This window comes from Engystomops pustulosus, chromosome 9 (assembly GCF_040894005.1).
Source record: "Engystomops pustulosus chromosome 9, aEngPut4.maternal, whole genome shotgun sequence".
In the NCBI taxonomy this organism is placed as follows: domain Eukaryota; kingdom Metazoa; phylum Chordata; class Amphibia; order Anura; family Leptodactylidae; genus Engystomops; species Engystomops pustulosus.
In genome coordinates this window covers 40,741,470-40,757,009 of record NC_092419.1, presented here as the reverse complement: position 1 = coordinate 40,757,009, position 15,540 = coordinate 40,741,470, and the positions used below count along the sequence as shown (strand labels likewise).

Below are 15,540 nucleotides of genomic sequence, written 5' to 3'. Positions count from 1 at the left end.
AAAATTGTAAAATCTGTACAGTGCACGGCTTAATAATGCAGGAAATCCCATATGAAATGTTAAACAGATGCTTGCTCACTATAATGAACATGCCCTATAAATATCCTTTGTGATGGTCAGCATGATTCTGAGCGAAAAAAAAATCACTGAAACATTGCGGGCTGCTGATAAGTCAAAACTTAAAAGACAGTTATTAAATAAAAAATGTCAATACTTGTGTCTTTGCAAAAACATTTGAGACTGATTATGCTGTTTATATTGAAAGAAAAGTATGAAGTCTATATCTTTAGATCTTTTATTGAGCTGTGAGCTCAGCATCAATAGCTGCTGCTCAACTGTAAATGAAAATTGATTCCAGATCTAACCCCTCACTTACAGTCCTCCTCTAATCCAAAGTAACCCCTTTAAACAGCAGAGGAAAACAGATTTAATGGAATGCATGGTGCTGGGGAAATATCTGAAATGTGACAGAGACACAAGCAATGCCTGTCGCATAAAATCTTTCTTATGGTAAACAGGATGGGAGCAATTGATAATGGCAAGTAGGATAGTTTATCCTAGAAAACATAATAATAGCTGAAAATTGGGACAAGGTCTACACAATCTATGACAAATGATATACAATTTATTGTTTAGATCAATTTATATATTATATACGAGCTTTTCAAGATGATATTAGACCATATTGCATCCAATATTGTGTTGCGAAGCAATTCATTATGAATTACAATTAAAGGTTACATAACTCATATGTAATGTTGCTATAATAAAGCAAAGCAGTTGAATGACCAACATAAACCAGCTTGAACCCTTAATTCCAATGCCAACGATCTGGTGCCAGCTCCTTCTTTTTTAGTCCCACTCTTGTCACTTATCATGCCGTTTAAGAGCAGACCATGGCTATAGCCAGTCATTGACTTCGACGGTGACCTCAACACAAGTAAAATATTTTGGTCTGACTTGAAGATGTCAACACTAACCCATTTGATTGGCTTCGTCAGTGACATGCACTCGAGCTTTATGTGACAACAGCCAAATAGGAACTGAAAGAGCACAGACCACGAGAAGTTGGAATAAAGTGGTCAGCTAAGTTTATTGTAGTAATTAGGGGAATTTACTAAGACTTTTTCCACACCAGTGTTAATATTTCCTCTGCACAGAGTCCCTGATGTAGTAAGGGGCTTCAGCCTTAGTGGATTCAGACAGGATCTCTGCCAGTTTGGCTCCTCTTACCTAGGTCTGACTTGACAGAGATTTGTGTATAGAAATAATACACTATATATATATATAATATAATATAAATAATATACAGCACACACAGATTATGCAGCGCTACACAGAATTTTCCAAATCAGTCCCTGTCCCCAATGGAGCTCCCAATCAAATCAACTTGCCAGTATATCTTTAGAGTGTGGGAGGAAACCGAGGGACCTGGAGGAAACCCACACAAACACGGAGAGATTCTAGACTATAGTAAATATGTGAACGTCCCAACCACTCCATGCCTGCCCCACTCCTGCCCTGAACTATACCTCATTACACCAAATGGGGCGTGCAGAGCAGCCGTAAAAAATGTGGACAAGGCATTTTAGATGCCCCTCATTGAGTTCAGTGTGCTGTGTTTTAGCCAAAGAAAGGGATCAATGAAAAATTAAATAAACTGGAGTACTGTATATATATTTTTTAATAGCCATATTCAGAAAAAACTAGTATTGGTTTGTATGACAATGTTTTAAATATTTTTATAGCAGGACCTTTATACAGTAAATTGGCCTTAGCAATATACAAACATTACAAACACATCTGAAATTGGTAGAGGATAGGTATATCCTGTACAGGCGGTCCCCTACTTAAGGACACCCGACTTACAGACAACCCATAGATACAGACGGACCCCTCTGCCCACTGTGACCTCTGGTGAAGCTCTCTGGATGCTTTACTATAGTCCCAGACTGCAATAATCAGCTATAAAGTGTCTTTAATGAAGCTTTGTTGATAATTCTTGGTCCAATTACACCAAAAATTTTGAAACTCCAATTGTCACTGGGGCAAAAGAAAAAAAATTGTCTAGAACTTCAATTATAAAATATACAGTTTCGACTTACATACAAATTCAACTTAAGAACAAACCTCCGGACCCTATCTTGTATGTAACCCGGGGACTGCCTGTATATGCAAAAATATAAGTCTAGCATTGCTTTTAGTCTCATGTTTCTCCTAATGTATTTAAAGACAATATAATTCTAAAGAACTTATATTGTTATTGCCAAGTGTTATTTTATCAAACTAAACATTACACATTGACTGCTATTTTCTAGGGATTTGTGGCCTTATAAATTGTATTGTTTAATGACTCAGATGATATACACCAAGCTATTATAGACATTATTACTAATTACTCGCACAGTGTCTTATTGATTCAGGGTCTTTAAGGTCAGACATTGTAGTTTACATGATTTGTAGACACTGAATTCCAATTAGTGTAACTATGTAAAGGTGCATTTAAGTAACGGTACCTGCTCACTGTCATCCTCATCACTGCTCAGCTTCAGATCATCTTCCAGCATGCTATATAACAAAAGAAGACACATTTATTAATAAAACATCCATTGAACAGATGTTATAAAATACACTGTGTGATTAGGGGGATGTACATTATATAGAAATAGAAGTTAAGTATCTTCTTCACTAGTTATTATTTGTATAAAAAAAAACCTGAAGTACTGGAAATATGTTTGTTTCACCATGGTCAAACAGCATCAATGAAACAATAAACACTTCCTATTTTGTAAAGATAATTTTGTAGCTTATGCTATGTACACTGGAGTAAGGTCTGAAGTCATATTATAATCATCAAAGGTAAAGGATTACAATGAAACTTGGAGGTAGATAGAATAAAATCTTATTATTATAAATAAGTGATGAAAAAAGTCAAGCTCTTCTTTCCTTCTTCCCTTCTTTATACACTAAGCATTGCATACATTACAATAAATGTCCACATTGCAGCATGTTCACAGTGTAGCTTTCCCACATTGCAGCATGTCCACATTGAAGCATGCTTACTCTAATAGAAAGCAAAATTGCAGTGAAGCTCAAATCATTAAAATTGTTGTTTCATAAACTTTGCCAGACAGGGTTCCCTCAAAAGTGCAAAATACAAAAACATATTAAGCAAATTAAGCTATAAAACAATCTAAAAATGGATTCATATATTTAAGTTGGCTAAACAAATTAAAGGCTGTCTTTAAACCCCTATAAAAAAGTTAAATCATTTACAAACAGGTAGTTGCCTTACATCCTTATTTTGTCTAAAGGGCAAGTAAAATGCAAGCTACATATTTAGCAATATAATAGAAACTGTAAACCATTACCTTGTATCAGTTGAGTGAAGGGTTGCATTCCTAAGAAGGGCAACATTTAATATTTCATACTCCCCAAATGATTTTGATGATTTATGCTTTAAAACTTACCAGTAGCTTATTTAGCTTAGATTTGTTTTTGTGAGAAATAGAAAACTAATCATATACATGTTAACAATGGAAATACCAGAATCATGTAATAAGGACATACAGTTCCAGACACATATGGGACTACAATGGGAATTTGAAGACAGTTAAAGGGGACAAACCCTTTAAATTTTTGGTCTCTGGGCTATAAGCAGATCACACTGGGTCTCATTGTCAAAACTCCCTGCAAACAGCTGTTTTAGAAAAGGAAAGATACCCCTATTTTTAGTATTACATGGTAGTCATTCAAATAAAATGCCATACTTTTGATACATAAACAGTTATAACAAAATGAAAACCACTTAAACCAAATTGATTCCTATTTTAGTTTACATAGGGGTTCATAAATGTGGGACCACTGTCTATGATGTTCATACATTCTACTAGGGCATATAGATAGTTACGTAGTATGGTTGAAAACAAACACATGTGCTTATCACACAAAGTTAAGGTTAAGAAAAGAAAACACTTCTTAGTGACTGACACCTTAGTGAATGTATTTGCATCCAATGTATGACAAAATGCAGAACCCTTAATATAAAGGCATGACATCCTCGAGACACAAAAGCTTTTGTTAAAGTGTATTCATCTTTATAAAGCAACAAATAACCAATACATGAATTAGAGACACGGGTGAAAAAAAACTAGAAAAAAAAAAATCAAGATGGGGTGGAACTTATTACAAAAACTGAAGCTTACTAAATAATCCCCTATGCATTTCTGTCTCGGAGGCTCTCTGAGTCCGTGTTACAGACTCACTGAGAATTCACATACAACTGAAATTGAGGTTTTGGGTGGACATGACATGATATGCAATGATAATGATGAACATGACAAATGTAATGATATTTGTCCCCAGGGTGTAGTCCTGACCCCTAGTCACTGTTTCTTATTATTGCAGGCTGTGTTGAAAGATGGAGAGGATTAGTGTCACATTCTGATTGGCCGGTCATAAACATGTTTCCAGAATGTGGGAGGTTATTTGGAGAGATCAACATCCTGCAGCTGTGCCTGAAAAGCGTAATTTGGACCTTATTGCACTTTTTATACTTTCTTAATATTAAAATTCTCTAGACTTTTATGAAGTTGAGTCAGTTTTTTATCTAAAGCTTTAAACGCCCTATTAGTGCCCAATTAATTTTTTTCTTGTTACCAAACTGTAAATACCAGCCCCTTTGGGAATTTTGGGTTGGCCATTGGGAGCTGCATGAAATGACCTTGGGAATTAAGACAAAGTTGGATTATTGGGAGTATCTACCAAGAGTGAATTTTTTACTTGCACTATACAAATTGGTAATCATGAAGTTGGGTATTGTTTGGCTTTACGTTATCGACCGAGGCATCGTCAGCATTTTTTTTTTTTTAATTCTCCTGTACACCTTGCAGCTGGGAATTGTGTATAGTATGTTTTGGGTAGTGACTACAAGTGCAGAATAGTGGATTCACTTTCTTACAGGTCTCAGCCAACCAACTAGCCAGTTGTTAACTCAAGTTTTGTGCCTCCATTTAGTATGGATGATTTTTTTCAGTAAAGTAAGATTTGGTTGTCCTCACTGCCTCCTGCCCGCACTGGCTCCGGCTTCCTCCATCCATATTCTCTGTGTCCTTGCTGCAGTACTACACCAGCACATCTCAAACACTATCAAGCCAAGGAAACTTTAATAGAGAGCTCTTAGGGGTAATAACTACTATCACCAACAGTGCATCGCAATCAGTGCAGCCCCTCATCGGCAACCTCAACACCCACAGGTTATAGGAAGAGGCCCAGCCGGCTAGTGTGGCATAAGAACAACGTAACTGGGCACAGAGAAGATTTCAAATCCACCGACCTCCCTGTCACTACTACACCACCTTCATCTCATCACCTCATCCTTTATTTCAGCAACATCCCTCTGGGCTGCCCAAGGTTTGCTACACATGCAGACTTTAACCATAGTGTGAAACATATCCTCTTTTTTAGGGGGGGGCAAGAATATGACAAATATTTTGGATTTTTCTGATCTATACATTATGGTGGGATCCACATCTGGTGGGACTGTATTAAGATCTGCCTTTTCTGTGATTTAATAATGCCAATCCAACCTATCTCAAGGGGCTCCTTCTTTCTCCGAATAAATTCTATTCCTGAGCTTCCTCCCATAGACTAAAGTTCAATACATCTCTCAGGCTCCATCTACTCCTAGCCGCCAAATCAATCATCCTACCCCACTGGCAGTCAACCTCACCACCCTTCCCCGTACACTTGCAAACAAACTTTACCAACGTTGCCATCTAGAGTAAATTTGCACCTACCAAAGTCGCAATCATCACAAAGTATACAGAACATGGTCCCCATGGTTAGACATGCCCTGGTCTCTCCCAGCCGCTCCTCCGCTGCATCTTTCATCTCATTGTTCAGCAGTGACATTCAACCTTCTCCCCCTCCTCCCACCTTTGCTTCACAGTGATTCTTTTAATCTGAAATATGCCCCCCACCTCTATTTTTAGATTATTACTATATATTTTTGTAAATTCTATCTAAGTCATTGTAGTAACCATTTATTGATTGACATTGCCTTTGTTCTCTATGTGCTGGTTGTGTTATCCAGGTTCCGGTGTCCCATGTGTACACATTACTATGTCTAACCCTGAAAAACCTTAAAATTCATTTAAAAATATGAAACAAAAATGAACATTTTATTCCTTACGCTGTACATTTAATGTTTCCTTAAGCAATGTCATTACTTCCATCAATTAATCCTAAATGTCATTCAGACAGTAAATAACACAAAATGTAAGCAATTGTGCGCTTATAATTGATGCATATGGACATTTCCCCCCAAATATGACTTCACCACTTTTTTTTCAGTTCATGAATGACCTTTAGAGCACGATGCCATAGACAGACAATCAATTACATGATAAAACCTCTGTCTAATTATTTCCCATCATGAACCTTGGCAGAGAAAACAGAGGGCTGTGAAGTGTCTGAAAATTTCCTTCTTACATTGTCTTCTGCGAATACGGTGAGATCTATCACCAGCTAACACCGGCTTGATCTGAACTGACAAGCAGGGAGAAATATGCTATATGTCACTACACCAGCGGAGTACAGATGTATCACCCTTTAAACGTGAATGCTTTAAAAGTTGAGTGAGTTAACTAAGGCTTCTCTCGTGTGAAGGAATCCCTGGCAGTGCATTAAATCTCGTTTTATTTCCGTCACACAATAAAGTTACTGCCTTCACAATGCATCTGCACAGATACATCTGTATGTCAATTGTAAACAAATGTTACCAGGCACGCGAGATGCCATGGCACGCCACATCTCTGCAGCACTTCATTACTCGACAGGGAACAATTAACCTTTTTGACTCATATTAATCGGGAATATAAACTCCTCAGGTAGGAAATGCTTCAACACCAAAGTCCTTTTTTTATTATTTCTTTCAAAGTGATGACAAAGTAAAAGCCATTGATGATAAACGTTCATATGAGTTTTTGGTTTTGTCGCAATCACATACGAGGGAGATCATAATTAGGCTTCATCTCATTGATTGAGTAATACATTATAATAAATGAAAAAACAATAGTTAAATGTATAAATACTTCTACATTTCTAGCAGGTAGGAAAAAATCATTACTTTAAGATTTTATTTAATTTTTCTATGCATTGTAGGTAAAGTTTCCACAATGAAACACCTACATGTCTGCACTATAGAGCTGTAAGTACTTTATCTATCACTGAGTAAATTCTCTTTTTAGTGCTTTAATACAGGAATTTCAGCTTCTCTACTAGAAGATATTTATTGGGGATTCTGCACCACGTCAGTGGCCAGCAGTTGCTTTTTTATTTTCCCCACATTGACGCAAGTGGGGCATGTAGGAGAGTAAAGGTGGGGCGCGAATGGCCGATGGGTGAAGCTGGTAGGGAGTGGGCCAGCGCAGGTCGTTCCTGTCCCCACACCTGTGCACTCGGTGCAGCCAGCTAATTTTCATAAATGAAAAAGATAAGCTCTGCACAGGACCCCACAAGATACATCAAGAGCCAAGGTAGCGGCGGGGCTATCTTACACCAGATTTTATTATAAGTAACCCCTATTGTAACTATAACATAGCCTCCATTTCTTGTATGGATGTGTTCATGCTTACATTTTTTAAAATGTTGTTAAACATTCAAATTTTTGATTGTAAAAAGTTTAATTCAATAGTGTGCTTTATTATTGTTGACAAAACCAATGACAGGCCACTATTTACATCACAGCCATTGTGTTGCTAAGCATACCATAAACAACTCCAAATTAAGTATCAAAAAGCAAAACTAAACTGGTAAATGTGCATCACCCATCTGGATAGGTCAAGCCTTTATTCAATTTAATTTATCTTTTATTAACCTTATCACATTAAAAACTTTGGGCCAAAAGGCTCAATATATTTGCTAAATCTGACTTCGAGGAATTGGGTTGTGCACAGAGATGAGTGAACCCGATGGTCAGGATCGGGTCTGAATGCTTGACTGGACATAGTTACATAGTTAATATGGTTTAAAAAGACACATGACATATGTCCTTCACATGGATTGAGGAAGGGATGTAAGGGAAACATAACCATCAATGTTATTTTGATGCAAAAAGGTGTCTAGGTTCTTCTCTCTGCTGTGACAAGCTCCTAAGGAAGGCTATTCCACAGATTCACTATTATTATTATTAAAGAAGCCTTGTCTCATATAGGACACCCCTGGCTAATCATGGCTAGTTGCTAGAGTCATCAAATTACCAGATTGGCTGTTCTTGAAAACCTAACCCAACCCTTGGGTTGTTATTGTTGCCCAATTTTTAATTCAGGCAGAATTTCTATTTAGGCAGAAATTTAATAACAGCAAGTGGTGAATAAGTTAAGCAACTACCTATACCTGGTTGTGTACATATTTTATGTCTCTCTGGAATATCAAAATTTAATATTATACTTTTTATTGCTGTTTTGCTGAACCAAAACCTGTATTGATTTTAGACACATGATTTGGATTACAGCCATACATAGTTTATAGGCAAGTTAGGTGTTAGTGGAAATACACTGCAACTGTACAATTACTTTTGGTCTTTTTATCAATGATTTTAATTCTTTATCACTTTTTTTTGATTGGCCTGTTGAATAAATTTGTGGTTTTTAAAATACGTTATTATTTTGGGACAGGTGACGCTGATAGTACACATGTAATGTTTTAATATATTTATATTCTATCATCTGTGTCTGTTTATTCATAATACATATGATATTTAGTTTTACTTTGATGTTTACTGTTATATATATCTTCATTTTTGTGTTACTCGCATTCCCATGAAATTATTATTACTGTATTATTATTATTATTATTATTATTATGTACACTGTATCTGAACAATAAGAGAATTAGATTGTGAGGACCACTGGGGACACAGTTTGATATCATCATAGAAATCCTCGTCAAAAATATTTATGCTATGTAAATAATAAAAAAGTGAAGGATAAATAGATGTGTAACAGGTAAAATAAATAAGTCAATAAAATCAAGTACTAAAAAAAAAGATTACAAAAGAAGTCACCAATTTCCAATTCTAGTTCTCAAGACCCAGGAACATACAATCAGCGACTTTATTTACCTCTTGTTAATACATTTTAATTCACTGTCTTTCTGGAACGCACTCACTCATTCCTCAGCCTTACAAGATTACTCTGCATAAAATGTAGGAAATATATTTGATTCTTTATAGCAAACACGAAGCCTAGAGGGAGCAGTGAATTTATATTACATTAAATAGAGCCTTTACCATAAATGTCACACATCTATATACAGGCAGGATGCTGTGAGCTTTCCCTTCTTTTAGGTAGTATGTAACCACCAGAAATCTATCGCTTCAGAGAACACATTTTTATTACAATGGGAATTGTTTTCTTTATTAATATCCCATAATTAGAATATGTTCCTACTGTGGATATACATGTGTTGTATTTTTTGAGCTGACTGTGATGCCTTGTGGCCAGTAGTAAATTCAGTTTTTTGGGGGCCTACAATTATATAGATACATGTAAATATCATCCCATTTGCAAATTCCTAAAACAAAATCAACCCAAATTTCTTTCAGTAGTAGCTTAATTCCTATCTCTTTCCCATGCATGGGATAGATAGACGAATTTCAGTATGGAGTACAGTAAGTATACACTATTATTCATAACTAAAGCAAAGGCTGTGGTTCTTTAGATCAGGGGCCATTGTTGGATTTAACTTTTCCTCATGGGCCATTGCAAGCCTGTATAGAAGCATAGGAACCAGGGACAGACAAGCCATTGGTACAGGTTACTGTACAGGTCACAATTACTAATTGATGGTTAGAGTGTAGTGTAAGGGGCTCATATACCGTTCCTGCAGAGGAGCCCGCTACTGTCCCTATCCAATGTGATCTTAAGACTGGCAATGGACCACATAAGAGTATCATTTAAGATACCAATGTGATCTTCCTTACCCATCCTCTTAGCTGAATACATTGAGATATACATACAGGCTTTATACTGATGATCAGTTGGACTCTTACATTATTGACCTATCCAAACAATAGGCATTAGTTTTGAGTCCCAGGCTACCCATTCAAGCAGTTTTTTTCATAAGCTGATAAGGTCTTTATTGAATTTTGTAATGTTGTGATATTGGGGCAGATTTACTTACCCAGTCCATTCACGATCCAGCGGTGCGTTCTCTGCGGTGGATTCGGATTCGGCCGGGATTCACTAAGGCAGTTCCTCCGACGTCCACCAGGTGTCGCTGCTGCACTGAAGACCATCGGAACACACTGAAGTTCACCGAGCCATCGTGAGTGAAGGTAAGCGTGTGTCGAGCGGCACTTTTTTTTAAAAACGCAGCGATTTTTCCGAATCCCTCGGGTTTTCGTTAGGCCACGCCCCCCCCCCCATTTCTGTCGCGTGCATGCCAGTGCCTATGCGCCACAATCCCATCACGTGCTCCAAAAACCCGGGACAATATAGGGAAAATCGGCGCAAATTGGAAAAATTCGGTTAACCCGTCCAAAAACGAAGAAGTGGTAGTATGGATACGTCATACCTTACTGGAGGGTTCTATTGCTTTAGTGGTGTAGAAATTGTTGACAGGTTCCCTTTAAGTATATTAGTATCTGTACCTCTTACTTGGAAGTATAATAATGAACTGTGGACTCTATATTATTATTTTAGTTATTTTTGGATACGGAATTGACTATATTGCATATCAATAAGAGATAATAGTATTTATGTTTTTCACAATCTATGGATAAACGTTCATCACATTATACTGCAGACTGTACAGCGGGGATGTTTTAAGGCATCCAGAATCTGTAATAAGACATTGTTTCAGCAGGCTGGGAGCCAAGGCGCCGTATGACAGTACAATTCCACTGTGGGCCTTTTACAGTTCTAAACACTTTCTGGGAATTTACATGTGAAGGTTAATTAGACTCAGCAAAAGAAATTTACTGCACTCAGCAAAAGTAAGAAAAATGCAGATTAATTGAAAATTTGCATAGGTAGAAAACATTTTATTCCACGATACCTAAGGAACCGCTTAAAAATGTTGACAGTATATACTGGAAATGAATTAATCATTGTGATTTATCAGTATGTGGCAGGTAAAACCCCCTTTGCTTATTCCTAGTACATCCCACAAGCCAGAATTAACTTAGAAAATACTATTTCATATTTCTGTAACCGTCTTTAAGTATGTCACCAAAGGGTTCACCTTTAAAGGAAATCTAACATCAAAATCCAGCATGATAAACCAGGGACACTTACTCATCAAAAACATTGAATATGTTAATTTTCTTATATTTTTATACATGGTCTCCTTCCTTTTAAATTCAACTTATAAAATGATGCTTATGGACCAGAAGGACTCTCGGGGAACATTACCAGACCCCATCCCTGCTCTGTCTTCATAGGCTGTTATACTGTGCAGGAGCTTGCCTCCCCTTCCTCTGCCTGAAGTGGGAGTGGGGAAATGCTTCTGCATAGTGTAACTGACTGTGAAGGTGGATCAAGGAGGAGCTTTGTTAAGACCATACATAGCCCTTGTGGAGCATTGGAATAATTTTAAAAGTTGATTTTAGAAGGAAGAAGGCCATGTATAGCAAATATAAGAAGATTACCACAGTCACAGTGCAAAGATCTATGAGCAAGTGTCCCTGATTTTCTTTAAATACAATTTAGTTGACATATAGATGTAATATACATATACAGAAATCCTATTTTATTACTAATAATGTACTAAACCTAAGACGTCAGTGTGTACTGTGCTCTACCGCTATACTAACCATTCTATACAGTTCTATATAGTGCCTGCACAGAAGTTAAATCAGGGATAATAGAAGGTAGTGTCAACTTAGGGTTCATGACGGTGAACATAACAATTGGGGAAACTGACAATTCGGCAAGAGCACATTACCAACTAATAAGTATAAAAGTTTAATGTTTTAAAAGGGGGTGAGACATATTGGATTTCAACATACCCAACCCTTTGCATTTAGTGGTTATAATCTCCAATCATGCCCTTTACAATGCATACTTGGCTTAAAGGGAAACCTTATAGCTAACAATATTGGAGAGCTTTCATTAGTAGATTAGTTTTCATTAGAACATCAAATTGGTAGGTGTCTAACACATGGGGCTTCCATGTATACTCTGAAACGGGAACAGCAAGCAAACAGCTCCATTACCTGTGTAGTGGCCAGACCTGGTTATTGCAAATAAGCTACTTTCACAATTGTGTATGCACTGACAGCCGTTCAAAGGGGGTGCGAGGTTTCATACCACCACCAGTTTGATATTGATAATGAGCTAAACTCCTTTGCAGTCTAAGGCTGCATTCACATGAACCTGTGATTTCTCCAGTCCAGTATTTCCGTGCTGTATGAATCTCTATGAACCCATATATACATGACAATTTTAATCCGTATGTGCACGTATGTTACCGTATCCGTATAAAATATGGTGTGCTGCCAAATAATGGTTGACTATTGGCTGACTGACAGAATGCACCGCCCACTGGTTCTGGATACTGCATGTATATATATCGCAATATGGTGCACAACTGTATGCAGCATGTATACAACCCTTATTCTATTCCCATAGACTTCTAAGGGCCATATGGTATGGAAATACTGGAGAAAATGGGACATGTTCAATATTTTATACAGCTTGCTAATGGTGCGGTATGGTGTGCAATACGGACATGTAACTGGATGGCCATATTACCCATTGAAATTAATGGGGCCTTATTCTATCTGTATATCCAGCAGTTTTCATAGCACAGCGCCATAACACAGGGAAAGATGGGACATGTGCTATCTTTTTTTACGTGTATGGAGCGGTACAGTGTGTGGCCCCGTATCGCTCCGTGCTCCCATTGCCAGCCTATGGGAGACATATGTAAGGCCGCAAGATTGTGGCTGTATATACATCTCCCTACGGTCGTGTTAGGCATATTAATGTAACTTGAAGTCTGGTGATATTTTGCTGTTGGCCAATGTACTTTTCTGTTATAACCAATGTTTGAGACACATTTCATCTATTATTCTGCTAGATCCCCTAGTTAACAAACTAAGTGTGTAGTCACTTAATTTGTATCAAAGGGCAGTTAATAGAGTCGGCAAATATTGGTGATACCACCACTCCTTAATTGGAACATATTGGATAAGTGTCTAAATGCCTCATTTCAGCCCAATTTAAGTGTTAGTCTAAAAAATAACATCTTCATTTTTCAGAGTGAAATAATGGTTTGTTTACAAAGATTCTTCGGCTAGGATTTACTTTTAATTAGACTTTCAGTAAAGTCATTATGCGAGCTTATGTGTTATTTCAAACCATTAGCATAAATTAAAAGAGAATCAAGATATATTTGTACCCATCTTATTTACAACAAGGAGTTTACATGTTACCAAAGCATTACTCCACTATCAATGATGAGATAAGTAGTGTGTCTATTGAAGTGGTATTGAGGGTAACTATTTCACTCCAAAGAGTTCATTTAAGAAGGGTAGATGTTATAATCTGCATTTTATAGTAGGCAGATGTGTGCAGAAAAATGGGGGAAACAAAATTGTGAATTGATTACCTTGGCCTAATGGTAGTATAAATCATTGTTAGATGTAAGATCATTATGACAATACCACCATACATAATGAGTCCATATTATCTACTACAGTCACCAGGCAATAGAGAAATGATCTTTCATATAGAATATTTTCCAATAATGCACCATATATAGTCAAGGCCTATACCCTGCTATATCAGTTTATAATATTCCTTGAAGGTGTATTCTTAAATATATTCAGGATATCAAAATAACACATTCTCTGATTCAATGTTATTGACAAAAATACAGCATTTCACGAATATAATTCCAATCTGTCTCTATCAGTCCTTGTGTACATATTTTTGGTGGCCCCAGGATCCTACCGTAAATTTTCTATGGTTGGGCAGGGGAGATTCTTCTAATGAATTCTTTCTCCTGACTGCACGATTCAGTGTGGTCTCTGTCCTTACCACCTCTATTACAAGACAAGCTCACACAAAGAAACTTCCTGCCAGCAAGTAGCAGTGTGCCCAGACTTACTCTACAAGCTACATGAAACATAAAGTCTTTATCTGGGGGGGGGTGTTTTAGCTCAGATGTAGCAGTGTTAAAGTGTGTTATTGTTTGTTATATGCATCTCATGGATCTTATCATCTCTGCTCTGTCTCTTCTCTCTTTCTATGTGACAGATACTAATAGAATGTTCAGAAACTAAATGAATGTTTAGATAAACTCTGTACCCTGATAATCTAAGCTCATTGTCAGCAAACAGCATCTCATAGAACAGAGGAATCATAAAGTATCTGCTTAGAGAGTCCCCGTCCACACAAATTTTACAATGACCATCACTGAGTGATAGGACAGCAATATAACTGAGTAAATTGTAAAGTGGGGGATTAAAATTTATCTTTATTGTGTAAAAATCACTAGGGGATTCAAATTTGAGAATTTTCTTTCATGGGCAAACTCCTTTAAGGTAAATCGGGGAGAACTGGTGCATCTCCATTTGATACCACTTCCTATTGGTGTTCTAAGGATATTAGGTGAACATCACTGTATGCTCAATTTCTGATAATGACAGAGATGAGTATTAATCTATAACATTTGATGAGTAAAGTTTGGACCATTACATTTTTCTTATTTCTCCCCCTCCAATATATTTGGAGACTATATTTGGAAAGACCTTGTAGGCTTAACTTACCTATAATCAACTGTAGTTCATAGTTCAATTCATAGTTCATTCAGAGATCTAAAGTCTCTAACTAATTTTCAAGGATTATTCAATAAAGTGTATTTTATTGGTAAAAAGACATATGATGCACTGTAATATGTTGTGTCTCAATAACTTAAAGGGTTACAATATATGCCTTTTGGTGTTCTCCTTATTATACTTCATGGTTAGTGTAAAAAAAAATCCTTTATAGGAAATCTACCATCAAAATCAAACAAGATAAATAAGGGGCACTTACTCATAGATCCCGGCACCGTGACTGTGGTAATGTTTTTATATTTTCTATCCATGGCCTCCTTCCTTTTAAAATCAACTTTTAAAATTATGCTAATGAACCTAATGGGCTCTGGGAGGCTTAGCTGAGCCCCTTCATGCTGTAGAATCATAGGCTGTTACAATGTCTCACTCACACCCCTTTTCTCTAAGTACTTCCCCTCTCCTTCTGCTGGATAAAATCTCACAACTGTAAAGGAAGTTTTAGTACACAGTGGGAGGGGGAAGTGCTCCTTTCACACTGTAACAGCCCATGAAGCTAAAGTATGGAGACAACATCCCCAGAGCTCTTCTAGCTCATGAGTATAATTTAAAAGTTGATTTTAGAAGGAAGGATGCCATGGATGAAACATCTAAGAAAATTACCTGTCTTGGTGCCTGAATCTATGAGTAAGTGTTCCTGGTTTATCATGTTGGATTTTGATGGTAAATTTCCTTTAAAAATAAGAAACTAATTT

The 15,540-nt window shown here is 36.9% G+C and overlaps 1 protein-coding gene across 3 annotated transcripts in view; it reads right to left on the bottom strand.

Moving 5' to 3' along the window:
* AFF2 (ALF transcription elongation factor 2) overlaps positions 1–15,540 on the bottom strand; it is a 380,075-nt gene that overhangs the window by 96,328 nt on the left and 268,207 nt on the right. For 2 of the 3 annotated variants that reach the window (XM_072123530.1, XM_072123532.1), the window contains exons 8-9: positions 3,372–3,401; positions 2,517–2,568 (exon numbers count right to left, since the gene is read on the bottom strand). In XM_072123530.1, coding sequence (XP_071979631.1) covers positions 2,517–2,568; positions 3,372–3,401 — 82 coding nt within the window. The remainder of the gene's footprint in view (positions 1–2,516; positions 2,569–3,371; positions 3,402–15,540) is intronic. The other variant, XM_072123533.1, reaches the window with a different exon arrangement.